The sequence below is a fragment of the Elephas maximus genome, chromosome 27, assembly GCF_024166365.1.
Source record: "Elephas maximus indicus isolate mEleMax1 chromosome 27, mEleMax1 primary haplotype, whole genome shotgun sequence".
Classification (NCBI taxonomy): domain Eukaryota; kingdom Metazoa; phylum Chordata; class Mammalia; order Proboscidea; family Elephantidae; genus Elephas; species Elephas maximus.
In genome coordinates this window covers 36,555,908-36,583,619 of record NC_064845.1, presented here as the reverse complement: position 1 = coordinate 36,583,619, position 27,712 = coordinate 36,555,908, and the positions used below count along the sequence as shown (strand labels likewise).

General features: G+C 37.7%; 1 protein-coding gene across 8 annotated transcripts in view; it reads left to right on the top strand.

Annotated features, from left to right (window-relative positions):
• ANKRD28 (ankyrin repeat domain 28) overlaps positions 1-27,712 on the top strand; it is a 222,143-nt gene that overhangs the window by 52,771 nt on the left and 141,660 nt on the right. For 2 of the 8 annotated variants that reach the window (XM_049870970.1, XM_049870969.1), the window contains 2 exons: positions 19,748-19,820; positions 20,271-20,370. The exons of 1 other annotated variant lie outside the window; for it this stretch is intronic. In XM_049870970.1, coding sequence (XP_049726927.1) covers positions 20,275-20,370 — 96 coding nt within the window. In that variant the 5' untranslated portion in view covers positions 19,748-19,820; positions 20,271-20,274. Of the gene's footprint in view, positions 1-19,705; positions 19,821-20,104; positions 20,371-27,712 lie in introns of those variants that run through there. 5 more of the 8 variants (XM_049870973.1, XM_049870976.1, XM_049870980.1 and 2 more) reach the window with 4 other exon arrangements.

The following is a 27,712-nucleotide window of genomic DNA, read 5'->3' as shown; positions in this document are numbered from 1 at the left end:
GCTGCTCCTTGGAAACCCCATGGGGTAGGCAGCTCTGCTCAGTCCCATAGGGTTATCATAAGTCAGAATTGGGTCAACGGCAACGGTTTTTTGTTTTTTGTTTTTTTTTTTTTAAGGACAACTAGTTATATATCGTGTACATTGTGTTAGGTGTTATAAGTAATCAGAGATGATTTAAAGTATACGAGAGGATGTGTGTAGGCCATATGCAAATACTACGCCATTTTATACAAAGGACTTGAGCATTTGTGAATTTTGGTTTCTTCAGGGGTCCTGGAACCAACCCCCTGTGCGTACCGAGGGTCTGCTCTATCTGCTTGTTCGTTACTTCAGGACATACTCTGCCCTCAGAGTCCTTAGCTGGCTGGCTTTCTAGGACCATGTTGAAGAAACACTGACCAGTTGCTGTTGAGTCAGTTCTGACTCATGGTGACACCACGTGTGTTAGAATAGAACTGTGCTCAATAGGGGTTTAAATCACTGATTTTTCGGAAGTAGATCACTAGGCCTTTCTTGCAGAGTGCCTTGAGTGGACTCGAACTGCCAACCTTTCAGTTAGCAACTGAGTGCCTTAACCATTTGAAGAAACATAGCGCTACTTTAACCACTGGATTCAAACCAACAGGTGCAGCACTTGCACTGCAGGAGCATAAACAACAAAAGGGGTGGGCAGACAGATAACGTGCTGTGACTGTGCCTCATGGTTCTTGCCTCTCCCCTGCTTGATGGTGTTGCTAAGCACAGCCTCAGTTTACCGGGGCTAGCTGGAGTGAGCTAGAGACACTTCCTACAATTGTTGAATTGGTGTGTGTTCTGCTGTGTATATTCTCAACAAGAGCAAAAATAAAATAAATTTTTTTTAAAAAATTGCCTCGCCCAGCAATCTGTGTTTTAACAATAGATCCACGTGATCCTGATGCACTATAGAGTTTAAAGACCTCTAGTCTCCAGTGTCCTCTGGCCCTGTTTAACTCGCATCTTAGCACATTAAACCAACACTAGTTCATCTGTATGTGGTCAGACCCACTGCAATATGCTGTGTCACTGATGAAGTTCCCTCTAGTATGGCCTAAAGTCCCCACCCCTTGAATTGCACACAGATCCATTGACATCTGCCCTTATTCCTTGAATGTGCCCTGCCTTTGCTACCAGGCCAGCTCAAAGCATCTTAAGTGTGCAAACAGATCAGAACATAACACCAGTTCAACAGTTTCTGCATGTACAATTCAGTGACATTGATTACATTCGTAGAGTTGTACAACCATTCTCACTGTCCTTTTCCGAATTGTTCCTCCCTCATTCACATAAATTCACTGCCTCTTGTTTCCTGTCTAATCTTGGAGTTGCTGTTGTCAGTTTGATCACATATAAAACCAAACGAAACCCATTGCTGTTGAGTCAATTCCAGCTCATAGAAAGCCTATAGGATAGAGTAGAACTGCCCCATAGGGCCTCTGAGGTGGGGCTGGTGGACTCAAAAACTGCTGACCTTTTGGTCAGCAGCCGAGCACTTAACCACTGTGCCAGCGGGGCTTCTGATCCCTTATAGATCAGAATGTTCAAGGCAGACATTCTTTGCTAGTTAAGCTAAACTATTTTGTTAAAAAAAAAAAAAAAAAAACTTCAGGGGATATTTTTAGTTTAAGATTTAAAGACAATCTCAGGGCAGTGGTTTCAGGGTTCATCCAGCCCCTGAAGAATTGTTTTGCTGGATATAGGATTCGTATTTTTCTGTGTCTTTCAGTACTCTCTCTCTCTCTCTCTCTCTCTCTCTCTCTATCTATCATCCCACTGCCTTCTGGCCTTCATAGTTTCTGAGGAGAAATTGTCTGTTAATTTTATTGAGGATCCCTTGTATATGAGTCACTTCTCTTGCTGCTTTCAAGATTCTTTCTTTGACTTTCCACAATTTGAGTATAACGTGTGTTGGTGATGATCTGAGTTTGTCTTACTTAGTGTTTATTGAGCTCTTGGAAGTGTAGATTCATGTTTTTCGTCAAATTTGGGAAGTTTTTGGCTGTTATATTTTCACATGTTCTTTTTGCCCCTTTCTTCTCTTTCTGAGACTCCGTTTACATATGTTGATATACTTGATTGTGTCTTATAAGTCTCTGAGGCTTTGTTCATTTTTCTTCATTCTTTTTTTTTTTCTGCTTCTCAAACTGGTTGATCTCAGTTTTCACAAGTGTGCTGCTTGTTCTACCTGCTACAATCTGCTGTTGAGCTCTTCTAGTGAATTTTTCATTTCAGTTGTTCAACTTTTCAGCTCCAGAATTTCTGTTTGGTTTTGTTTTATAATTTGTCTTTTTATTGGTATTCTCTATTTGGCGAGACATTATTCTGTATTCCTTCAGCTCCTTGTCCATGGTTTCCGCTAGCTCTTTAAGCATATTTAAGACAGTTGATTTTAAGGCTTTTTGTAAATTAGTCTAATATTTGACCTTCCTCAGGAGCAGTTTCTGTTATTTATTTTTCCTATGAAAGGGCCATACGTGTTTCTTTGAATGCCTCAAAAATTTTTTGTTGTTGAAAACTATATTTTGAATACTGTAGTATGGTAACTGTAAATTCAATTCTTTCCCATCCCCAGTATTTGTTATTGTTGTTTGTTTAGTGATTTTTCTTAACTATTTTTGTAAAGTTTGTATTCTTTGTCATGTGTGGCCACTCAAGTCTCTGTTCTGTTATCTTAGTGGTCAGCTAGTGATTTTGAAAGGATTTTCTCAAAACTCTGGATCAAACAAATGAAAAAAAAAATCTAGTTTTTCAGATTGGCTCTGAGTTGGGGCACTTCTACCATGCGTAGTCAGGTCATTTACAGCTCTGTCTTAGCCTTCTTTTTTTGATTTCACAGAGGCAAAAGATCGGTGAGAGGTGATTGCTTAGGTTCTTCTCAGGTCTTTTTTTAAATTATATGTTATTGTGTTTTCGGAGGAAGTTTACATACCCAATTAGGTTCCCATTTGATGATTTCTGCACAAAATTTTGGTGACATTAGTTACATTTTTCACAATATATCAGCATTTTCTTTAATTACATTCTGGTTGTTGTGTTTTCGATACTGTAGTTTCCCTACCCTCTTATCTTTTCCCTACAGTAATTGTTGAGCTTTTGGTCTCATATAATGGTCTTTTTAATGGAGCACCATACTCATGTGTAATATCTTTATTTTGTGTGCCAATCTGTTATTTCGCTGAAGGGTGACCTAGGGATAGTTTCAGTTTAGGGTTTAAAGAGTATCTCAGGGTGATAGTCTCAGGGAGTCCTCTAGTATCAACTGGTCCAGTAAGTGTGGACTTTTTAAGAATCTGAGTGCTGTTCTGCATTTTTGTCCTGTTCTATCAGGATCCGTTTATTTTGGCTCTGGTCAGAACAGTTGTGAGAGGTAGCTGGGCACCATCTAGTTATTCTGGTCTCAGGGTAGATGCAGTCGTGGCTTTGTATGCTGTTAACCCTGTAGACTATTTTCTTCTCTGAGACTTTGGTTTCCTTCTTTCTTGTTTGCTCGTCATGTGTAGAGACCAACAGTTCTATCTTAGATGGCTGCTTGCAAGCTTTTAAGACCCCACCCGCTACTTATCTCACTAGGATGCAGTACATGGACTTTGTGAAAGATTTTATGCCACCTGACTGAGTTGTACCATGAGACAAAGCTCCTGAGCCTTCAAATGCAGAAAACCAATCTGCAAGGCATTTGGTTATGTCTAAGAAATATCTGTAATTGTGCCCTCTATGAATATACATGCGTGCACACTCATGTCTGTACATATAAAAAAAAATTTTTTTTACATACATATAAATATGTGCATATATGTGCATGCCTATACTTACCTGTACTCATACATGCCTATATACACACAATGACCATACGCTCGTTTTTCGGTTATGTTGGTGTGTTGCCATTTGTTTATGTCATATTCTTTAGCACAGACATCCTTTTCTCTTGAGCACTTCTTAGCAGCATGATTTACTTTGGTTCTCAGGGCTATTTTGACTACCATCCAGCCGTTGGTATGAATGTCATATATACTAGGCTTCCTGGTATATGCAGGATCTTTTCAAAGGCATATTCACAAAAGTATTTTCCTCTCCACCTCCTCCTTTCCAGTTTTTTTTTTTAATTTCATAGCTTTTATTACAAAATACATATGGATAAATAAAATGTGGTACATACATACAATGGAGACTTATTCAGTTATAAAGAGAACATGCCATCACATGGATGAACCTTGAAAACACCATGTCAAGTGAAATAAGCCAGACACAAAAGGACAAATACGTATGATCCCACTTACATGAATTATCTAGAATATGCAAGTCCATCAAAATAAAAGAATATTAGGGGTTACTGGGGGTTGGGGGAAGGAGGGAATAAAAAAAAGAAACACATTTAATAAATTCACAATATAAAATGCAAACTAGATGACCTTTCATATTGGAAGTTTAGGAGTCAGAATTTGTTAGACTTATTTCTGTTATTTCTTTTTTTTAAATTGTACTTTAGGTGAAAGTTTACAGCATAAGTTAATTTCTCATACAAAATTTTATACACATATTGTCATGTGACAATAGTAGCAAACCCTACAATGTGACAGCACTCCCCCCTTCCACCGTGGGTCTCCCATGTCTGTCCAGCCAGCTCCCGTTTGCTCCTGCCTTCTCATCTCGCCTCTGGACAGGAGCTGCCCCTTTGGTCTTGAGTATCTGCATGAACTAAGAAGCACACTTTTTATGAGTACTATTTTATGTCTTATAGTCCATTCTAATCTTTGTCTGAAGAGTGGACTTTGGGAATAGTTTTAGATCTGGGTGTCCAAGGGCCATGGCTTTGGGGGTTCCTTCAGTCTAAGTCAGACTGTTAAGTCTGGGCTTTTTATGTGAATTTGACTTCTGTTCCACTCTTGTCTCTCACTCTGTCAGGGACTGTCTGTTGTGTTCTCTGTCCAGATGGTCATTGGTGGTAGCCAGGCACCATCTATTCGTTCTGGTCTCAGGCCGATGGAGCTTCTGGCTTATGTGGCACTTTTGTCTCTTGGGCTAATACTTTCCTTGTGTCTTTGGTGTTTTTCTTTGTCCTTTGCTCCAAGTGTGTTGGGACCAATTGACATATCTTAGAAGGCTCCTCACAAGCTTTTAAGGCCCCAGATGCCACTCACCAAAGTGTCCCCAGTTTTTTGGTCTGTTGCTTGCCTTCACTATTATCCGTTGTCTTCGGTAGGTAGAAGTAATACATTTTCTTTTAAATGCTTTTGATTCACACTACAGGGAAGCTGCTTAGCCCTGGGGAAGCTCTGAGACTGGTGTAAAAAGGCAGATTCTTGAGCTGATCCTTCAGGAAGCCATCATATAGTTCAGAACACATAATACATCAAGAATAAGGTCTTTATTGCCCTCTCTGGTACCAGTCACCTGCAGCAGGAATGCACACTGCTGTCTTCACAGCTCCAGCTTTATAGGGGTATGGGATATAGTAAGCAGGTAGGTAAGTTAAAATACTACAGAGCTCTTTTACCAAAATTTTTACCAAAATTTAGCAGTTTCTTTCTTCATAAGTATTCCTCTGGTTGTTGTAGAATTTTTACTAGATTCTAGAGCCTTGGTTAAGTGTGTGGCTGCTACCCGAAAGTTTGGCCGTTTGAACCTGCCCAGCGACTCCATGGGAAAAAGACCTGGAGATCGGTTTCTGTAAAGATTACAGCCTAAAAAACCCTATATGGACAGTTCTGCTTTCATCACATGGCGTTACTCTGAGTCGGCGTGGACTCGATGGCACCCAACAACAGAGTGTCAACAGTTTTTGTCATTTTCTGGAGGGGTGGAGTTTTGCTGTTCCCCACTTCACCGTTTTTGGTGATGTCATTTCCATTGTTCTGAATGAGCTGAATATATAAATGAATATAAAATGTTCACTATGATCTTGAATCACCAAAAAAGCCCAATTTGTTTGGTATATTGTGTTTAAGGATAAGAAAATGTACATATTGTTTCCATTTTTATAAAAAGGTTAAATCTCTGCTCAAATATTTGAATATTGATATTAATATGGAGAAAATATCTTGTCTGGTACAAGCTAGTTTAATGCTGCTTTTAGTGAGGCTACTTTTGCCGGATTTTCAGGAAAATAGTTAAATTCCTTTTACTTTTTTATTAAGAAGCTCATCGGTCTAAAAAATTACCTGTTTACGTCATTGTTTCTCAACTTGGGGTGACTTTGCCCCCTAGGGGAAATTTAGCACCGTCTGGAAATGTTTTTGGTTGTTACAGATGGAGTTAGGGGAGGTGTGCTACTGGCATCTAATGGGTAGAGAGAGGCCAGGGATGCTGCTAAACATCCTACGGTGTATAGGGCAGCCCCATACTGTAAAGAATTATCTGACCTAAAATGTCAGTAGTGCTGACATTGAGAAACCCTGACTTAGAGTCCCTAAAGTGTCAGGTAGACATGTTACTATAAAATCTAATGCCTAGATTTGGAACTGACAACTTTTAACTTCTTTTTTAACCCCTCTTTCTGAAACGCTGTTATTCGTGAATAGAATAATAGGAAGGTTTATGTTTCTCTCTTTAAATTTCTAATATAATTTTATATTAGTTAATTTTTAAACTTTCAGTTATATTGAGAAGACATTAATGATTTGATTACCCAACTTCAACATTTTACCATTTCTCCAACATTTTTTAGTATTTTAAAGCGAATTCATTTTGCTTCTCATTTTCTTTGACTTTTTTTTCAGATGTCTGTTTGTAGTAGGTTTGTTAAACTCAATCTAAACAAAGTTTGAATATTGCATGTGTTTGATTTCTTAAATCTTTTTATTTATCACTTCTTCCTCCTTTAAAAATTTTGTTGACGAAACTGTCATTTGTCCTGTAAAATTAATAGGTTTGGTTGCTTGTATTCTTGTGGTGTCATTTAACATGTTCCTCTATTCCACCCCCCTTTTTTCCCTGTAAATTGGTAGCCTTAGAGGTTTGATTAGATTCAGTCTTTTTCTTAAAGCAAGGATATGTCATAAAGCAGGTGACAATATACATGTAGCCACCTATTACATATCTGTCATATAGATTATAGGCTGATATATGTATACATACATGTACACACACATGCACACACACACATATACATATATAGTTTCAGAGTATGGGGAGAACATAATGACAGGTTGTAACATTCTTAGGGATAATTCTGATCCGTGAGGATGGTCTCGGCTTGATCCATTCATCGTAATGTTTCCCATAAATCTGTCACCTAACATTTTCACTGGAGGTTTGCAAAAATGATGATTGTCCCTAAATTATTTTCTCTGCAGTATCATTTGACCCAAATTAATGTTCCATTTACAAATCAGTGTATCGATCATTTGCTTTGTGCTTTTTAGGGCAGGAAATATTTTCATTTTGTCAACTCAGCCTAGTTAGCATAATGTTTTGCACATAGTACCCATGCCCTATCAGTGGTTCTAAACCTGGGTCTGAGTTAGAATCACCATTTAAAAGTACAGATCCCAGGCTCCACTCCAGAGGTTTTTTAACTTAATTGATCTGGCAACCTTTGAGTTGGAGAAAAACAGTCTGGCAGAGTAAAATGAATCTGTCTTGACACAATTTAGTTATTTAGTGAGCAAAGCATTGTCTAAGTAATTCTTAACCTTGGTATGCATTTGATTCATCTGTGTAGCTTTTAAAATTTAATTTTAGCAGGCAGTCATATGGTTCACAATTTGAAAGGAATGAAAAAGGGGATTAATGTCTTGTTTGCCTACCCCAAGGTCACAAAACTTTTCAAGTATATTTGAAATTTTCCTATATGCAAAGTATATATATATAAACACACACAAAAAAAACCAAACCCATTGCTGTCAACTCGATTCTGACTCATGGCAACCCTATAGGTACACAGTAGAACTGCCCCATAGGCTTTCCAGGGAGTAGCTAATGGATTGATTGGAACTGCCAACATTTTGGCTAACAGCTATAGATAACCAGGTTCTCTCTCTCTGTATACACACACACACACACACACTCTCTCTCCTCACTTATCGATTATCTTGTTATTTGACATTTTACATTTGTGACAATAGTAAAGACTCTATTTGGCTATTTTGCACGTTAACTACGTACATCTGGCAGCAATGAACACCATGGGAGGCGAGAGTAACGATGACCGATGATGATTAATGTTATTTGTCAGCGTGGCTGAGCCATGATTCTTAATGGTTTGGCAGTTATGCGATGATATAATCTGGCAGTTATGTAATGATGTAATCATCCACTGTTTTGTGATCTGATGTGATCATTTTTGCATAATGCCATTTTCGTATAATGGCCTGGTCTTTGGAACCTAACCATGTCAGTAAGCGAGGAGTGGGGGTGTGTGTTCGTGCATCCCTATATCATGCTTGGTAAAGTAGAAGATCAGTGAAAAAGAGGAAAACCCTCAAGGAGGTGGATTAATACAATGGCTGCAGCAGTAGGGGGCTCTAACATAGCAATGTTTGTGAGGATGGTCCAGGACCAGGCAGTGTTTTGCTCTGTTGTATGTTTCGCTAAGAGTTGGAACTGACTCAACGGCAACCAGCAACAACAGCTTTAGGTTGTACATTTAGTCCATGATCCATTTTGGGTTAATTTTTGTGTATGGTGTGATGTAGGAGTCCAGGTTCTTTTTGGCATATGGTTTATTCAGTTTTTCCAGGAGCGTTTGTTGTAAAGATTATTCTTTCTCCATTGAATTGTCTTTGCACCTTTGTGAAAAAGCAGTTGACCAACTATACGTGGATCTGTTTCTAGATTCATCTCTTCCGTTGATTCTGTATGTCTGCATCCTTTCTCCACTATCACACTGTCTTGATTACTGTAACATCTTGATTACTGTAACGTTATATATAGCAGTGTGAAAATAGTGTGAATGTTACAACTTTATTCTTCTTTTTCAAAATTGTTTTGGCTCTTCCAGTTCATTCGCCTTTCCGTAAAAATTCTAGAGTCAGCCTATTGATTTCTACAAAATAGTCTGCTGGGATTTTGGTTGAGATTGCATTGAATCTATAGATTATATGAGGAAAAACTGACATCTCAACATATTAAGTCTTCTAATCCATAAACACGGTATCTTTTATTTCGGTCTTTAATTTCTTTTATCAGTTTTTTGTTATTTTTAGCATGCAGACTTCGCATGTATATTGATAAATTTACACCAAAGTATTTTATTTCTTGGTGTTATTATAAATGGTACTGCTTTTTAAATTTTGACTTCCAGTTCTTTATTGGTAGTATAAAAAATATATATATATAGACATACAATTGGTTTTGTATATAAGATTGTGTTCTATGAGTTTGCTGATCCTACTTAATAGTTCCAGGAAATTTTTTTGTAGATTCAATGGGATTTTCTACATAGACAGTCATTTCATCTGCTAATACAGACAGTTTTCTTTCTTCCCAAATGGTATGCCTTTTATAGCCTTTTGTGGCTAGAACTTCTAATAGGATATTTAATATAGAGGTGGTGAGAGCAAACATTTTTGCCTTGTTTGCTGTCTTAGGGAGAAATCAGTCAATGGTTTCTTCTAGTACTTTCATACTTCTTTAAACATGTAAATCCCAGTATGGTGATCACTTAGGAAAAGAATCTTAATTAATTTTATTTACTGTGTGGCCCTCCAGCTTTCCGATATCATTTTCATTGACTAGTATATCTTGTGATTCCTGTTGTACCATGTTTGTCTGTTTCTCTCTCTCTCTCACACGAACTTCTGTCAGAGCACTTAATTCCACAACTTTGCCGTTTACTCTTTACTTACCTTTCTCCCTTACTAGAAGGTGAACGTTTTGAGGGGGGAGTATGAAATGGTACCTATCCTCTGGAAACTTACGTTGTGAACAAATTGGTATTTTGTTGAACCATATGAAATTGCTGATGTTAGTTTATAACTTTCAAAAATTTGTACTTTATTATTGGGCCTAAAATTAAAAAAAAACTCCAAAAATAACAAACATGAAACTTCTGTTCCCCAAAATACACCCATCAGTATGAGAAATGTTCATGCATGAGAAATTCTTTATCGTTGTGTGTTAGGCAGAATCATAGAGCTGCATACACAGATGTGAATGAGATACGGTACATTCCCTGCCCTTGAAGGAGACAGTCACGCTGAGAAAGATTAGGCTTTTTATGATACCCACATGTGTTATTTGCATAAATTTTGTCTCAGGTTGAGTCCACTCATGATCCTAACCTCAAGATTCTTGGTGTTTATAATAACTTAAAGAAGTTATTGCTAACGTGTCATATAGTCACAAAGTGTGACTGTAAGATACTTTGACAATAACTTCCTTAAGTGACTAAGAAGTTTGATACACGTTGCTACGTGACAGTTTTGAGAAATTGTGGAAAGATACTCTGTATACATTTTTTCAACTGTTTATTTGGTATAATTTAAATATTCCACTCAGTATGTAGTGGGTCGAGTTAACAAGGTAGTAAATTAAGAGTACCAAACATTTCCTGTTGAAATAACTTAATATTTTAAGTAAGAGAAAAACATCAAAGCAGTCATAATAGAAAAAATAAAATTTTGTTTTATTTCCTTACTAGAAATTTTTTCTTTTTCAAAAATTTTTATTGTGCTTTCAGTGAAAGTTTACAAATTGTCAGTCTCTCATGCAAAAATTTATATACACCTTGCTGAATACTCCTAATTGCGCTCCCCCTTATGAAACAACACACTCCTTCCTTCTACTCTCTCACTTCGTGTTCATTCGGCCAGCTTCTGACCGTCTCTGTCCTCTCATCTCCCCTCCAGACAGGACATACCAACATAGTCTCATGTGTCTACTTGATCGAAGAAGCTCATTCTTCCCCAGAATAATTTTCTATCCCATTGTCCAGTCCAATCCCAGTCTGAAGAGTTGGCTTTGGGAATGGTTCCTGTCTTGGGCTAACAGAAGGTCTGGGGACCATGACCACTGGGGTCCTTCTAGTCTCAGGCCCTTAAGTCTGGTCTTTTTACGAGAATTTGGGGTCTGCATCCCATTGCTCTCGTGCTCCCTCAGGGGTTCTCTGTTGTGTTCTCTGTCAGGGCAGTCATCGGTTGTAGCTGGGCACCATCTAGTTCTTCTTGTCTCAGGCTGATGTAATCTCTGATTTATGTGGCCCTTTCTGTCTCTTGGGCTCATAATTACCTTGTGCCTTTGATGCTTCTTCATTCTCCTTTGCTCTAGATGGATCAAGACCCATTGATGCCTCTTAAATGCCTGCTTGCTAGCGTTTAAGACCCCAGACGCCACTCTCCAAAGTGGGATGCAGAATGTTTTCTCGATAGATTTTATTATGCCAGTTGACTTAGATGTCCCCTGAAACCATGATCCCTAAACTCCTGCCTCTGCTACGCTGGCCTTTGAAGCGTTCAGTTTATTCAGGGAACTTCATTGCTTTAGGTTTAGTCCAGTTGTGCTGACCTCTCCTGTGTTGTATGTTGTCTTTCCTGTCACCTAAAATAGTTCTTATCTACTGTCTAATTAGTGAAAACCCCTCTCCCTCCATCCTTCCTTCCCTCCCCCAACTTCTTGTAACCATCAAAGAATCTTTTCTTCTCTGTTTAAACTGTTTCTCAAGTTCTTATAATAGTGGTCTTCTACAATATTTGTCCTCTTGCAACTGACTTGTTTCACTCAGCATAATGTCTTCCAGATTCCTCCATGTTATGAAATGATTCACTGTTTCATCATTGTTCTTTATTGATGCATGGTATTCCATTGTGTGAATATACTATGATTTATTTATCTGTTCATCCATTGATGGGCACTTTGGTTGCTTTCATATTTTTGCTATTGTAAACAGTGCTGCAGTGAACATGGGTGTGCATATATCTGTTTGTGTAAAGGCTCTTATTTGTCTAGAATATATTCTAAGGAGTGGGATTCCTGGACCATATGGTAGTTCTATTTCTAGCTTTTTAAGGAACTGCCAAATCGATTTCCAAAGTGGTTGTACCATTTCACATTCCCACCAGCAGTGTATAACTGTTCCAGACTCTTCACTACCTCTCCAACATTTATTATTTTGTGGTTTTTTTTTTTTGGATTAATGCTGGCCTTGATGGAGTGAGATGGAATCTCATCGTAGTTTTGATTTGCATTTCTCTAATGGGTAATGATAGTGAGCATTTCCTCATGTATCTGTTAGCTACCTTTAGTGAAGTGTCTATTCATATCTTTTGCCCATTTTTTAATTGGGTTATTTGTCTTCTTGTAGTTGAGTGTTTGCAGTATCATCTGGATTTTGGAGATCAGGTGCTGATCAGAAATGTCATAGCTAAAAACTTTGTCCCAGTCTGTAGGTAGTCTTTTTACTCTTTTGGTGAAGTCTTTGGATGAGCATAGGTGTCTGATTTTTAGGAGCTCCCAGTTATCTAGTTTCTCTTCTGGTGTTTGTGCATTGTTAGTAATATTTTGTATACTGTTTATGCCATGTATTAGGGCTCCCAACATTGTCCCTATTTTTTCTTCCTTGATTTTTATCTTCTAGATTTTATATTTAGGTCTTTGATCCATTTTGAGTTCGTTTTGGTGCGTGGTGTGAGATGTGGGTCTTGTTTCATTTTTTTGCAGTTGGATATGCAGTTATGCCAGCACCATTTGTTAAAAAGCCTGCCTTTTCCCCCATTTAACTGACTTCGGGCCTTTGTCAAATACCAGCTGCTCATATGTGAACGGATTAATGTCTGGATTCTCAATTCTGTTCCACTGGTCTATGTATCTGTTGTTGTACCAGTACCAGGCTGTTTTGACTACTGTGGCGGTATAATAGGTTCTAAAATCAGGTGGAGTGAGGCCTCCCACTTTGTTCTTTTTCAGTAATGCTTTACTTATCCAGGGCCTCTTTCCCTTCCATATGAAATTGGTGATTTGTTTCTCCATCTCATTAAAAGATGTCAGTGGAATTTGGATGTGAATTGCATTGTATCTGTAGATGGGTTTTGGTAGAATAGACATTTTTACAATGTTACATCTTCCTATCCATGAGCAAGGTATGTTTTCCACTTCTGTAAGTCTCTTGTAGCTTCTTACAGTAGCGTCTTATAGTTTTCTTTGTATAGGCCTTTTACGTCTCTGGTAAGATTTATTCCTAAGTATTTTATCTTCTTGGGGATTACTGTAAATGATATTGATTTGGTGATTTCGTCTTTGATGTTCTTTTTGTTGGTGTAGAGGAATCCAACTGATTTTTATATGTTTATCTTGTATCCTGATACTCTGCAGAACTCTTCCATTAGTTTCAGTAGTTTTCTGGAGGATTCCTTAGGGTTTTCTGTGTGTAAGATTATGTCATCTGCAAATAGAGATACTTTTACTTCTTCCTTACCAATCTGGGTGCCCATTCTTTTTTTAGCCTAATTGCTCTGGCTAGGACCTCCAGCGCAATGTTGAATAACAGTGGTGATAAAAGTCATCCTTGTCTGGTTCCCGATCTCAATGGGAATGTTTTCAGGCTCTCTCCATTTAGGGTGATGTTGGCTGTTGGCTTTGTATAAATGCCCTTTATTATGTTGAGGAATTTTCCTTCTATTCCTGTTTTGCTGAGAGTTTTTATCATGAGTGGGTGTCGAACTTTGTCAGATGCCTTTTCTGCATCAATTGATAAGATCATGTGGTTCTTTTGTTTTATTTTTGTGATCGATTCCATTAATTGTTTTTCTAATGTTGAACCATCCCTGCATACCTGGTATGAATCGCACTTGGTCATGGTGAGTTATTTTTTCGATAATGTTGTTGAATTCTATTGGCTTGAATTTTGTTGAGGATTTTGCATCTAAGTTCATGAGGGATATAGATCTGTAATTTTCTTTCGTTCTTTTTTCTTTTTTGATGTCTTTACCTCGTTTTGGTATCAGGGATATGCTGGCTTCATAGAATGAGTTTGGTAGTATTCCTTCCTTTTCTATACTCTGAAATACCTTTAGTAGTAGTGGTGTTAACTCTTCTCTGAAAGTTTGGTAGAACTCTGCAATGAATCTGTCCGGGTCAGGGCTTTTTATTTGTTGGGAGTTTTTAAATTACCTTTTCAATCTCTTCATTTGTTATGGGTTTATTTAGTTGCTCTGCCTCTGTTTTTTGTGTTAGTTTCAGTAGGTAGTGTGTTTCTAGAAATTCGTCCATTGCGGTTTTTTATAGTAATCTGATAAGATTCTTTTAATTTCAGTTAGATCTGTTGTGATATCGCCCATCTCATTTTTTATTCGGGTTATTTGCTTCCTTTCCTGTTTTTCTTTTTTCAGTTTGGCCAGTGGTTTATCAATTTTTAAGTTTTTTCAAAGAACTAGCTTTTGGTCTTGTTAACTCTTTCAATTGTTTTTTCTGTTTTCTGTTTCATTTCGTTCTGCTCTAATTTTTATTCTTTGCTTTCTTCTTGTGCCTGAGGGTTTCTTTTGTTGCCCTCTTTCTATTTGTTCAAGTTGTAGGGATAATTCTTTGATTTGGGCCCTTCTTTTTGTATTTATTGATATACACAGACGTCGGAGCACTGCTTTCACTGTGCCCCAAAGGTTCTGATACGAAGCGTTTTGGTTTTAATTGGATTCTATGAATTTTTTTATTCTATCCTTAATGTCTTCTATAACCCAGTCAATTTTGAGCAGGGCATTGTTCAGTTACCAAGGGTTTGATTTCTTTTCTGTGCTTTTTCTGTTATTGATTTCTCCTTTTATGGCCTTATGGTCAAAGAAGCTGCTTTGTAATATTTCAATGTTTTAGATTCTGGTAAAGCTTGCTTTATGACCTAATATGTGGTCTGTTCTAGAGAATGTTCCATGTTCACTAGAAAAGAAAGTATACATGGCTGCTGTTCAGTGGAGTGTTTTATATATGTCTGTGAGGTCAAGTTGGTGGATTGTGGCGTTTAGATTTTCCGTGTCTTTATTGAGCTTTTTTCTGGATGTTCTGCCCTTCACTGAGGTTTGTTGAAATCTCCTACAATTGTGGCGCTGTGTGTCTTTTCGATGCTGTTGGAGTTTGTTTTCTGTATCTTGCAGCCGTGTCACTGGGTGCATAAATACTTAATATGGTTATATCATCCTGGTATATAGTCCCTTTAATCATTATGTAGTGTCTTTCTTATCCTTTGTGGTGGATTTAACTTTAAAGTCTATTTTGTCAGAAATTAACATTGCTCCTCCTGCTCTTCTTTGATTGTTGTATGCTTGATATATTTTTTTCCATCCTTTGAGTTTGAGTTTGTTTGGTTCTGTAAGTCTAAGGTGTGTCTCTTGTAGGCAGCGTATGGATGGATCGTGTTTTTTTTTTTTTTTTTTTTTTTTCATCCATTCTGCCACTCTCTGTCTCTTTATTGGTGCATTTAGTCCATTTACATTCAGTGTAGTTGTGGATGGGTATGAGTTTAGTGCTGTTATTTTGAGGCCTTTTTTGTGTATTGTTGAAAGTTTCTTTTCCCACTTAATTTTTTGTTTTGAGTAGTTTATATATTGTCTTTTCCTCTTATTCCTTGTTGATTTTGTTTCTACTGAGTCTCTATTTTTTTCTTGTATTTTATTTTGATGAGTAGGGTTGTTAGTCTCCTTTGTGGTTACCTTAATATTTACCCCTATTTTTCTAAGTTTAAGCCTAAATTTTATTTCTTTATATCGCCTTGTCTTCCTCTCCATATGAAAGATCTGTGACTACATTTCTTTGTTCTTCTTTGTTTTAGTGTTGTCTTTTTTTACATAACGACATAGCCGTTTCCCTGTTTTGAGCGTTTTTTTAATCCTGATTTGTTTTTGTGATTTCCCAACCAGATTGACATCTGGTTGCTCTGTCCTGTCTTCTAGTGCAGGGTTGGTATCTGATATTATTGATTTTCCAACCAGTGAACTCCCTTTAGTATTTCTTGTAGTTTTGGTTTGGTTTTTACAAGTTCTCTGAACTTCTGTTTATCTGGAAATGTCCTAATTTTACCTTCATATTTGAGAAACAATTTTGCTGGATATATGATTCTTGGCTGCCAATTTTTTTCCTTTAATTTTTTATATAAGTCATCCCATTGCACTCTTGCCTGTGTGGGTTCTGCCGAGTAGTCCAAGCTTACTCTTATTGACTCTCTTTTGTACGTGACTTTTCATTTATCCCTGGCTGCTCTTAAAATTCTCTCTTTATCTTTGGTTTTGGCAAGTTTGATTATAATATGTCTTGGTGACTTCCTTTTAAGATCTACCTTATTTGGAGTTCAGTGAGCATCTTGGATAGATATCTTCTCATCTTTCATGACATTAGGGAAGTTTTCTGCCAACAAATCTTCAACAATTCTCTCTGTATTTTCTGTTATCCCTCCCTGTTTGGGTACTCCAACCACTCGTAGGTTATTTCTCTTGATAGAGTCCCACATGATTCTTAAGGTTTCTTCTTTTCTTTTTTAAATACTTTTATCTGATTTTTCTCCAAATAAATTACTGCCAAGTGCTTTATGCTCAATCTCAGCAGTTCTGCCTTTCACTTGCCCAGTTCTGCTCCTCTGACTTTCTATTGAGTTGTCTAATTCTGTAAGTTTATTTTTCATCCAAATTTCTGATTGCTGTCTCTCTATGGATTATTGAAGCTTATTAAATTTTTCTTTATGTTCTTTAATAACTTTTTTAATTTCTTTAACTGCTTTACCCACGTGTTCCTTGGCTTGTTCTGCATATTACCTCATCTCCTTCCTGATATCTTCAAGAGTTCTGTATATTAATCGTTTGTATTCTGCATCTGGTAATTCTAGGAACGCACCTTCATGTATGTTTTGAGAGCTTGTTGAAGTGATCATGGTCTGCTTCTTTATGTGATTTGATATTGACTCTTGTCTCCAAGCCATCTGTAAGTTATCGTATTTATTTTGTGTTTGCTTTCTGTATCCTTGCATCTTGCTTCGTTTTGTTTTGATATTCCCAAATAGGTTGCTTGAATGAGCTCTCTTGATTATTTTTGCCTTTGAAGCTCTGACATCCTGTCACCAGATGGCTAGAGCTGTTATCAGGTCTATGAGCCTGGGAATTCATTGACTTTTCTTGTATGGCATCAGCTCAGGTGTCCAGGTAGTTGGTCATCAAGTATGTGGTACAGGCTCTGTCCTACAGTCTTAGAGGGGCAGGGATGATTGGTGTAGGTTGCAGCGGGGTCACACTCTGAACAAGGCCGGGGGCTGACTACCATCCCCTGAGTGACTGTGAGGAAAGCACATCCCTATTCCCTGGAGCACACAGGTGGGTGGGTCCTGCAGGTGGACCATGGGCACCCAGTGCTTTTGGTTGTAGGGATTGGGAGGTAGCAGTTATTCTTGGACCCCTGTCGCGGGTGGCTGGATGACCTGAGTGGAGCCAGCAGTCCTTAGGCCCCTGATGTGGGTAGGTGAGGACCCTGTTTAATAGGCAAAGCAGTGTCAACATCAAACACCCACCTCTCCACACATGGCTGAAACAGTTGCAGTCTGCCAACAAGGGCCTATTCTCCTGAAACAGCCCAGACAGGTCCATGCAGAGGGTGAAGGTATTCAAAGCCCATGGACCATTTATGTCTGGACAGAAGCCACTTCTGTCTTGAGCTCCCCAGGCTAGTGGAGCTGACAGATTATCTTTTTCCTCAACTGTGAATTTATTCCATCTCCAAGGCCTAGAGAATGGCTCAGGGCGTTCAGCAGGACCTATCTCAGGCCCAGGGAATCCTGTAGCCACTAAAGCCCGCTCAGGGGCTGGGGACACCTTAAAATATATGCAAGTACTTAACTTTTGCCAACAGTGCTGTTCTTCTCCGATTCCGGAGGTGTGAGTAGGCTGTGCGGCTGGCTGCTGCTTCCTGAGGAAACTGCAGCTGAACACTACCACCGGCCTGCCGCAGCTGCTCCCAGGAGTGGTGCCTGAGGTGCTCAGGGATTCAGGTCTGGCAGTTCCTTCCCACTTCTGAACCATCTGTCCCTCCCCCTGTTGCTCAGTCCGTTTTCTAACTTTGCCTTTGATGTTCAGGGCTCCTAGCTTGTCATAAACATAATTGTTTCACTTGTTTTTTTTTGGGTCTCTGTTGTAAGAGGGACAGATGGTTCAGAAGCATCTGACTACTCCACAGTCTTGGCCTAGCCTCTCAGTGTCTTTTATTGTAAATTATATTTGGAGGAAAACCATATGTTCGGTTCCTAGGCTATCAAGTTGACCGTTCACTACCGCATATTACAAGTCTGGGAGAAATTTTGTGTGCGCTTCACAAAGCCAGAAACTATTTCTCTTCACCATTGTTAATCTTTGCATTTAGCAAATAGTTGTTGAATAAGTGTTTGTAGGAGTGGGTGGCTAGGCTAGCTAGATTTGCTTAAAGAATAAAAGTATAGTTTTTACATGAGATTTTAATTTAGTCTGATTTTTTAAATTTTAATTTCACTTTAGCAGAAGTGAATGAAAGTTATTGCAGTACATGTTGCTTGATATGCGTGAAAAGTCACATAGTTTTTGAGGCAATTAAATGGCATTTATAAATGGTGTAGTAACGGGGACTGTTACTTTCATTTAAGAAGTTTACTCATGATATTTTTATGAACTTGACTTCATATGAGATTACAATAATTATAAAAACCTATAAAGCATCTTCCATTTGATGACTTTTCAGTGAAAATTTAGAGTGTTTTTTAATCTCCAGAAAACCCTTGTTTAAAATACAAAACTCAAAAGAAGAATTTACCTTTGTGTTAGTAATAAAAAATGTACTACTCAGGAAATTTATTTTCCTTTGTATTTGCTGCCACCAAATGGCAAATTAATATATTACCATGTCCGTTTCATTAATGCAGTAGCAAGGATACTAAAAATAATATCCATTTAGTCTTTTTTTGGTAAGGTTAATTTATAAAGAGTTTTGATAAGAGGAGAAATAACAAATCTTAATGTCTGTAACTGTAGTTAACCACCTTCCACCAGAGTGGATAGTGTGGTTTCCATTTTCTTCTAACATTAGAAAAGTATTTTAGAACATTATCAGTACTTACTGTGACAAAAATGGTAAAAGCTGATGATTCTTTCATACGAGTAAGAAATGTGGTAGGCAGCATGCTTCTGTATAGGAAATTTAATTCTGAATTTGTTCTTTGCAGGTCATTGTACCTGAGAATTATGGGTCCATAATATTTTAGGGCTAATTTAATTTATTAACTAAGCCAGCATTTGAAGACGAGCCATTTGACTAAAAGTTGATTTCTTAGGTACATGGTAGATATGATCCTCAAAAATTAGTATATAAAAGTAAAAAATAGAAGTGATCCAAATGTTCAGTTTTAGGGACTTGGTTAAATACATCAAGGTACTAACTCTGGGATGGAATTTTATATAGTCATTGAAATCATAGAGGAATATTTAAGGAAATAGGTAAAGGCCTGCATTGTTAAACGGGGCGGGAGTTTGGGGGATGCAAGTTATTGAACAGTGTATATATTATCCCAGTTTTAAAGAAGTACATATATAGAAAATAAATACCTGTGTTTATCTTCGGGAGGTATTTTGGTGATTTTTTTAAAATTGATGCATTTCTGAAATAAGGATGATTTTGATATTAGGAAGTATATAGACTATTTTATACTTTTTAGACAGTTTCTTAGATTAAGGCATCCCCGTAGAGAAATATAATTATTCCATTGGTAAGTAGTTGGATATGGTATGTCATACCAATTATTTATAACATAGCCCTTCATTTTTAGGGTCGGCAAATTCTTGCTTTTGATATCTGTTTTCTGCCACAGGCTTGTGATTGGAATTGAAACAGTACAGCTACTGCTTCCACCAGAGGAAAATAGTATGGGAATTCCTATTATGGTAGGTTGTTTTCTGGTGGTCTTTCTGCAGTAATATAGGCAACTCTTGTAATTCATTAGTTTGTTGCTGTTTATGCCTCCTCATAACTCTTACACTTAGCTTTTATACATAGCTATGTGAATAGATACTTAGCATCAACCAAGTGCTTCGTTTTAGACATTTTGTTAATAGTGGTGGGCCCTGTGTTAGTGAAAATCTATTTGAATTATTAAGCAAGTCATTATACTAAATTTAATATAATTAAGCAAGTCATCATACTAAACTTAGTGTGATGACTTGCTTGATAATTCAAATAGATTTTCAGTGGAGGGCGCTTAAGCATCTAGGAACTTTATATTGTAGCTTGGAGCAGAAAACATTAAATAGTTGAAGAAACAGTACTGTAACTAGTTTTATTGTATCCTGAATAACAGATAATGTACTAAATGTTTTCATTCTTTTGTTTTCTAGCTGTATGCATCACCTTACTCATAGCTCACTCTCTTACATGTTTGTGGTGCATGCTTCAAACATTATCAGCTATTCAGTGTCACTGGGGAACCTCCATCATGTGAGTGACTCTTGTGTTTCTAGCGAAAGTAGTTCTAAAGATTTGTGAAATTTAGAGGCCTTAGAATGACATCACTAGTGAGGATAATTTAAGCTTGTTTGATATCAACATTTTTTTTATATCAACATTATTTGTTAAGCCTTTTTATTTGAAATTCAAACAAATTGAAAGATTCTGTAGAATACAAAAGGAAGACCCTTTTAAAACCCAAAACCAAACCCATTCCTGTCGAATCGATTCCGACTTGTAGTGACCCTATAGGACATAGTAGAACTGCCCCATAGGGTTTCCAAGGAGTGGCTGGTAGATTCAGACTGCCAACCTTAATTGGCTAGCAGCCAAACTTTTAACCACCACACCACCAGGGATTCGGACAAATTGAAAGATTCCTTAGAATTCAAAAGGAAGACCCTAGGGTCTAATAATTGGCTTCTTCACTGTTAACAAGCTGCAGCCAACTGTACTTTTGTTAAATACTTTATGGTCCCAAACAGTAATAAAACCCAAACTTGATGCCATCAAGTCGATTCCGACTCATAGCGACCTTTTAGGACAGAATAGAGCTGCCTGTAGGGTTTCCAAGGAGCAGCTGGTGGATTTGAGCTGCCGACATTTTGGTTAGCAGCTGTAGTAGCTCGTAAGCCCTGCGCCACCAGGGCTCCAAAAGCAGTAATACTGTTTGATATTAAGCAGTCTTGACGCAAAATTTAAAAAAAAAAAAACCCTTACTGGGTTTTGGTTATAATTTGTTTTTAGTCATATTTAAACCTTTTTTTAAAAAAAAAAAAAAAAAAAGACAAGGCATTGCTTTGAAAGCTGTTATATTGGAGAGTCAGAGATTTTATCCATCTGTTTTCTGGTAGAGGGGAAGCAGATTATTGTGAACACAGTATTTAGTGAGTTGTTTTCTTCAAATGGGTGTGGGTATGATCACATTCAAGACTCATGCTCTCTTTAGAAGTTCTGAATTCTGTATGAATTAACCAATTGTAAATCTTCACCTGGTCTTTCAGTAAAGTCCAGATTACTAACCAAATTATTGCTTTGAAAAAAAAAACACATTTGTTGTTACCTTGTTGGCTCTTGCTGAGCAGAATTCCATTGGAAATTCATCCCTTCCTTCCCACACCTGATTTCTGTTATTTCAAACCATTTTCTAACCTCGGGCTCAACAAGTGTTTTGGATGAACCTTATAATACTCCTGTTCTAATGCTGTCCCCAACTAAACATTTGGAATGGGTGGGCAAGAGAGAATAAGAAAAAAATGCCAAATTAAATGTAATAAGGATAAGACCCGATTGGGGAAAGTAGTTAACAAACAGCAGACACTGTCGATGTCAGATACTCCATTGTATTATACTTGCTAATGTGTGTGAGGGACTATAAAAAAAGACTATGCAGAACAGTAAAACATTGAACTACTTTTATCATGATTACTGTTTAAGTTGTAATTATCAATTTTTACCACTGGGTGGTGCTTTTGCGTTGGTTACTGCAAAACCAAAAAAAAAAAAAAAAAAAAACCAAACCCATTGACTCATGACGACCCTATAGTTGCTGCACAATCTCTGTAAATTTACAAGGCACAGTGGTTAAGGGACTAGACTGCTAGCTGAAAGGTCAGCGGTTTGAACCCACCAGCTCTGCAGGAGAAAGATGTGGCAGTCTTTTTCCATAAACATTTACAATCTTGGAAACCCTATGGGGCAGTTCTGCTCCGTCCTGTAAGGTCACTATGAATCAGAATCCACTCAACTTAAAGGGAAAGTAGTGGTGGATGTTTTTATCGTAGTATACTTTAATAAAATTTAGATGGCTAAATAAAAGCAGGCAAATAACATTGTATCTATAATTTAGAAAAGCAACTCTGGTTATACGGAGAATTGTTAATCAGGACTGTTTGGTTACAAGTGAGAGAAATCCAACTCAAACTGGCTTAAACACAAAAGGAAATTTATCAGTCAGACAGTAGGGATGATCAGGCAGAGCTAGATCCAGGACTTGGCGACACTGGGCCCCCTCCCCCTTTTCAAACTTTGTCCCTTTTTTTCTCTCCTCTTGCAGGCAGTTTAGCCTACATTGTCTTTATTACTCACAATCCTGAATGAAAAGAGAGTGTTTTTCCTGATATCCTTGGCAGGAAAATAAGGTCCTGAGGAAGACCCTAAATGATCTAGCTTTGGTCATGCACTCATCCTTGAACTAGACATGTGGCTAGGGGTAGGTGATCTCTGACCAGGCCTGGGTCTCTTGTGTGTCTCTGGATCAGAGGCACTCCCTAAAGGACGGAATAGAACCTATGTCTGCTTGTGAAAGAACCTGTGTCTGCTACAAGGATGGTCAAAACTAGAGATAGAACAGCCGGAGTTGAGAGACCAGTTGGGGAGTAGTTATGATAGCTCAGGTAAGAACTTAAGTGGGTCAGAGCTAGGTCACTGTGAAGGAAGATTTTAGGTAAAAAGCTTAGGACTCGGGGAGGACTTCTAGATAATTCATTTTGTGTTTTTGACTACTGCATATGGTGATGTCATTACTATTAACCAACACGGGAATTACAGAAAACAATTTCTTTGAAGGAGTGGACTACAGATAAGTATTTTGATATGCTGAATTAGAGATAATACGGACTATGCAGGTGGAATGACTCATGGAGCATTTAGAAGTAGTATCTGGAAGTTAGGAATGGAAATACAGACTGAGAAGTATCATATAGATGGTTAATATTATATAAATAGATGAGGTTGTCCGGGAAGAAATTATAAGATGAGAGGAAGAACAGCAGGCTAAGGAGAAAGCCAGTATTTTTAAGTATGGATGGTAGAAGAAAAACCAAAAAAAAAACCATTGCCATCAAGTCGATTCTGACTCATAGTGCATAGCAACCCTGTAGGACGGAGTAAAACTGCCCCATAGAGTTTCCAAGGAACGATTGGTGGGTTCGAACTGCCAACCTTTTGGTTAGCAGCCGAGTGCTTAACCACTATGCCACAAGGGTTCTGGTAGTGAAAGGGGCCAAAAACGAAGATTTACAAAAATAGGCAAAAGTTTTATGGAAACAGCAAGAACAGAGTTTAATAAAGGTCATTGCTATCAAATATTGTAGAGTAGTTGAGAAAAAAATAGAAATTGTGCAATTGATGGTAACTGGTGACCTTTGAGCAGTTTCAGTTGAGTGGTAGGTATGGAAGCCAGATTGCAGTAGGTTGAATCAAATGAAAAAATGGAACGGTAGCTTGATAGGGAGGCAGGAAAGTTTTCTTTAGGCCAAGAGGAATAGAGACAGCAGTGAGGGTTAAATCAAAACTATACGAGGAAGGACTCAGAATTAATAAAGTCTCTTAGAAAAAAAAATTTTATTTTTATTTTTTTTTTCTAAGAAGATGGGGAAGCCCTGGTGGTATAGTGGTTGAGTGCTACAGCTGCTAACCAAAAGGTCAGCAGTTCGAATCCACCAGGCGCTCCTTGGAAACTCTATGGGGCAATTCTACTCTGTCCTGTAGGGTTGCTATTAGTCGGAATTGACTAGACGGCAGTGGGTTTGGTTTGGCTTTTTTTTAAGAAGATGGAGATATTTGGAATGCACAGACTCTTCTCGTCAGACTATAAAGTCATTGAGGTTTGGTACGTGGCATGTAAGAAGTGTTTAATAAATGACTTGAGTGAATGAAAGATTCTCAGAGGGAAAAGATTGAAAATACAAATATGTATGGAGGTAAAACAGAAGGAAGTTGAAGGAATTCATATTTGTTGTCTTCTTCCCTTCTGAGGTAGAATGCTAGGGGGTAATGCCTCACCTACCTACTTACCTTAAAACCTGGACCTATGAAAGAATAGGTGTAAAGATACTCTTTAAACTATGGACTCCCTGGGTAGTGCAAACAGTTAAGCACTCTACTGCTAGCTGAAAGGTTGGCGGTTCAGACCCACCCAGAGGTACCTTGGAAGATAGCCCTGGAGATCTGCTTTCAAAAGGTCACAGCTTTAAAAGCCCTACGGAACAGTTTTTGGTTTCTTATCAACTTAGAAATCCTATTTAACGCTTTAACAACTGGTCTTTTAGATTGTCTTGGTTGTGTGATGTGTGGGAAGAGATAGGCTTTGGAAGCAGATGGACCTGGGTTAGAATCCATTTTTCTCTGCTTCTTTGCTATGTGATTGCTAGTATTTGTCCAGCTCAGATTAAAAACTACTCTGCAGAAATGCTGTTATAACTAAATGAATGCACATAAAGAACCACCATAGTAGGTATTCAGCTTACCCGAAATGTTTATCCTTCTCCCATATCAACAGCCAACCTGTTCCAACTTCAGGTAAAACAATGCTAGGTAAAAGTACTGCCTTATATTGAACTGAATTTTATTTTCCTGCTATTTATTATTCAGTGATCCTAGTTCTTATCTCTAGAATAGTATAATTTGGTATCTATTCATAATGACAGCCCTTCAGATATTTTAAAGCTGTCATATTCTCTGACTCTTTTTCAGACTAAACTCTTCAGCTTCATCAACCCATATGACATGATTTCTAGATCCGTCATCATCCTGGCTGCCCTCCTTGAATGTGTTCTAGTCTCATCACTCTAGAAGAGGTCTGCCCAGAGTGTAGTAATTAGCCTGGCATTTCGTAGAGGAAAAAAATGAAATTGACAGGAATTTATAGAAAACATTACAGAGATAGAAATTTTAAGTGATCAGAATTAAGGTATAATTTTATTATTTCATAACCTAAAGTGTACTGTTCCCAGGTGTTTGATATTTTTCTTGTTATGTTTGTGTCATTTACCGCATCAGTTCATTTAGTTTGCTTTAAGATGAATTACTGCTTTACCTTTTAAAAATAAATGCCTAGAGCTCTCAAAGTGTCTTCTACTACTGGTGTGTGTGATTAATTCATAATGGTGGGAAAACTAAATTACTGAAAAAAAAAAAAAAAAACTGCCGTGGTTTAGTTTTTCCATATAATGTTTAGCATAATGTAGTTGCCTCTTCATTGGCCTTTACCCTTGTAGGCTTACCCTCAGTTTTGTTTCAATGTCTACCTCTATCCCACATGACTTGGAGAAAATCCTGAATAGCGTAAGCTAATCAGTGGTAGCCCTAGTCTGTTTAGTAGTGATAAGTTAGGAGGGGACATGTGACCCAAGCCTAGCCTTTCACATGTGAGGGACAGTTTGCTTGGGAGCTTCTAGGAAAGGCTTCCTCGTATTTAAAAAGGGAGATGCGGGAGACTCCCCTTCCGCTGGACATCAGTATGTGTCTTTGATATGATGCCTTGAACTCTAGAAGGCATTTGTAACTATGAAGGGAGTTACCCTAAGGCCCATGCTGAGTCTGACAGAAGGAAAAGCTGAAAGGAGTTTGGGGCCTAGATGATAGTGTTGAATAACTGAATTAAATCACCCTACAGGAAAAAAACAAACAAACCAAATCCATTGCTCTCAAGTCAATGCCGACTCATAGTAACTCCATGTGACAGAATAAAACTGTCCCATAGAGTTTCCAAGGCTGTAATCTTTGCAGAAGCAGACTGCCACATCTTTCTCTCACAGAGTGCCTGTTGGGTTCAAACCACCAAAACCAAACCCATTGCCGTTGAGTTGATTCCAGCTCACAACAATCCTACAGGACAGAGTAGAACTGCCCCATAGATTTTCCAAGACTGGGAATCCTTACAGAAGTAGACTGCCACATCTTTCTCCCACGGAGAGGCTGGTGAGTTTGAACCACCGTTTCAGCTAGCAGCCGAGCGCTTTAACCACTGCAGCACCAGGGCTCCTTTAATCACCCTAGGCCCACCTTATTTCACTTCTTACTGCTTATGCTAATAAATTCCTTTATGTTTTAAGTCATTTGAATGTGAAGTGCTATTTTATAAAGCATTTTCAGTTTTAAAAACCCGTTGCAGTCGAGTTGATTCTGACTCATAGTGACCTTATAGTTAAAAAAAAAAAAAAAAGTTTAGGATAGCCCTAATATTAAAGAACAAGTATATTTAATATTCTAGTAAACAAACAAAAAAAAGACACTTTGTAGAAGGCTCATTAAGGCAAAATAATAAGCTTTATAATTTTAAGATCATGTTAGAATTGTATTGAGCCAAAAGTTCTGTAACATTCTTGCAATACTGCATGTTCTGAATGTAAACAAAAATAAACAAAAAATTCTACAATACAATAATTAATACCAGGTGTAACTACCCGGTTAGTTAGGAACAGGCAAGTTATCAGTTCTGACAGGGGTCCCTGTTTTCCATTTAAGCAGTTCAAAATTGACTACATATAATGGAATTTACATTGTTCTTCTCTGAAGTAACTAAGTTACAAGCATGACTTTTCACAAGACTAAAGGCACCAAAATCTCTTTGTGCAAAAAAGAAATTCCTCACCTGAAACACTTTGCTTCTCACAACAATGGAAGTTACTGTATAAAATTTCAGTACTCTTTGATAAAGGGAACTAAAGAACATGAAAAAATGCTCTAAACTGTGTGAGTCATCACTTTGATTTAAAAAAAAGTTACGTTCAGTATTTTTGTTTCCACCCTTCTACAGTTCAAAAGGACGTGAATCATTTTCTTTAGTGTTTCCCAAATGCTAGCTACTTTGAAACGGAAGTGGTATATGCAGTTCCAATTTATGTGGAATGACTAGTGTACACTTCAGCTACCAATCTTACTGCACTTGTGGGAATACCCCAGGCATCTCATGTAATTCTTGCTTATAAAGGTAAACATTGGGTAACCATAACAACTTACTTTTGAATTGAGAATTTTCTCTCTTCAGCTTTTAAAGGACAGTAAGTTGATACAGCATTTACTCAGTGTCACCACTTTGTAGAAACTAGAATGAATTGCAAATAACCTTTCCTCAATCTTTTTCAAGCAGTACAGAAATTCAGCTTGTTTAAAATAAAAATCGTAGAATCTACTTACTTGTAATATTGGGCCTAAGTTGTCTTTTGATACAGTTGTTGAAAGGTAATTGATTATGCAAAGTATAATGTAATTAGATTTCAGAGAATATGTTTATCCTGGGCCTGGTAGGACAGAAGTAATATACCAGGATGCCTCTCGTCCCATAAATCTTCACTAAACGTTATACTAATAAGAGACAGGTCAGATAGGATATTCGAAAGCAACATGGCTTTAAAAAGAAACAACAATAAATAACCTCTGACTCAGCCTGGTTTTCAAGTCAGTCTGAATGATGAGTGCTTTTGTTTAATTTCAAACTACTTCTTAAGGTAATCAAAATTATGGAGATAGTAACTTTAAAAATACTATTTAAATGCAGTGGTACATATTTGATAGCAGAGTAGTTTTTCCTCCTTTTGATCCTTGGTTT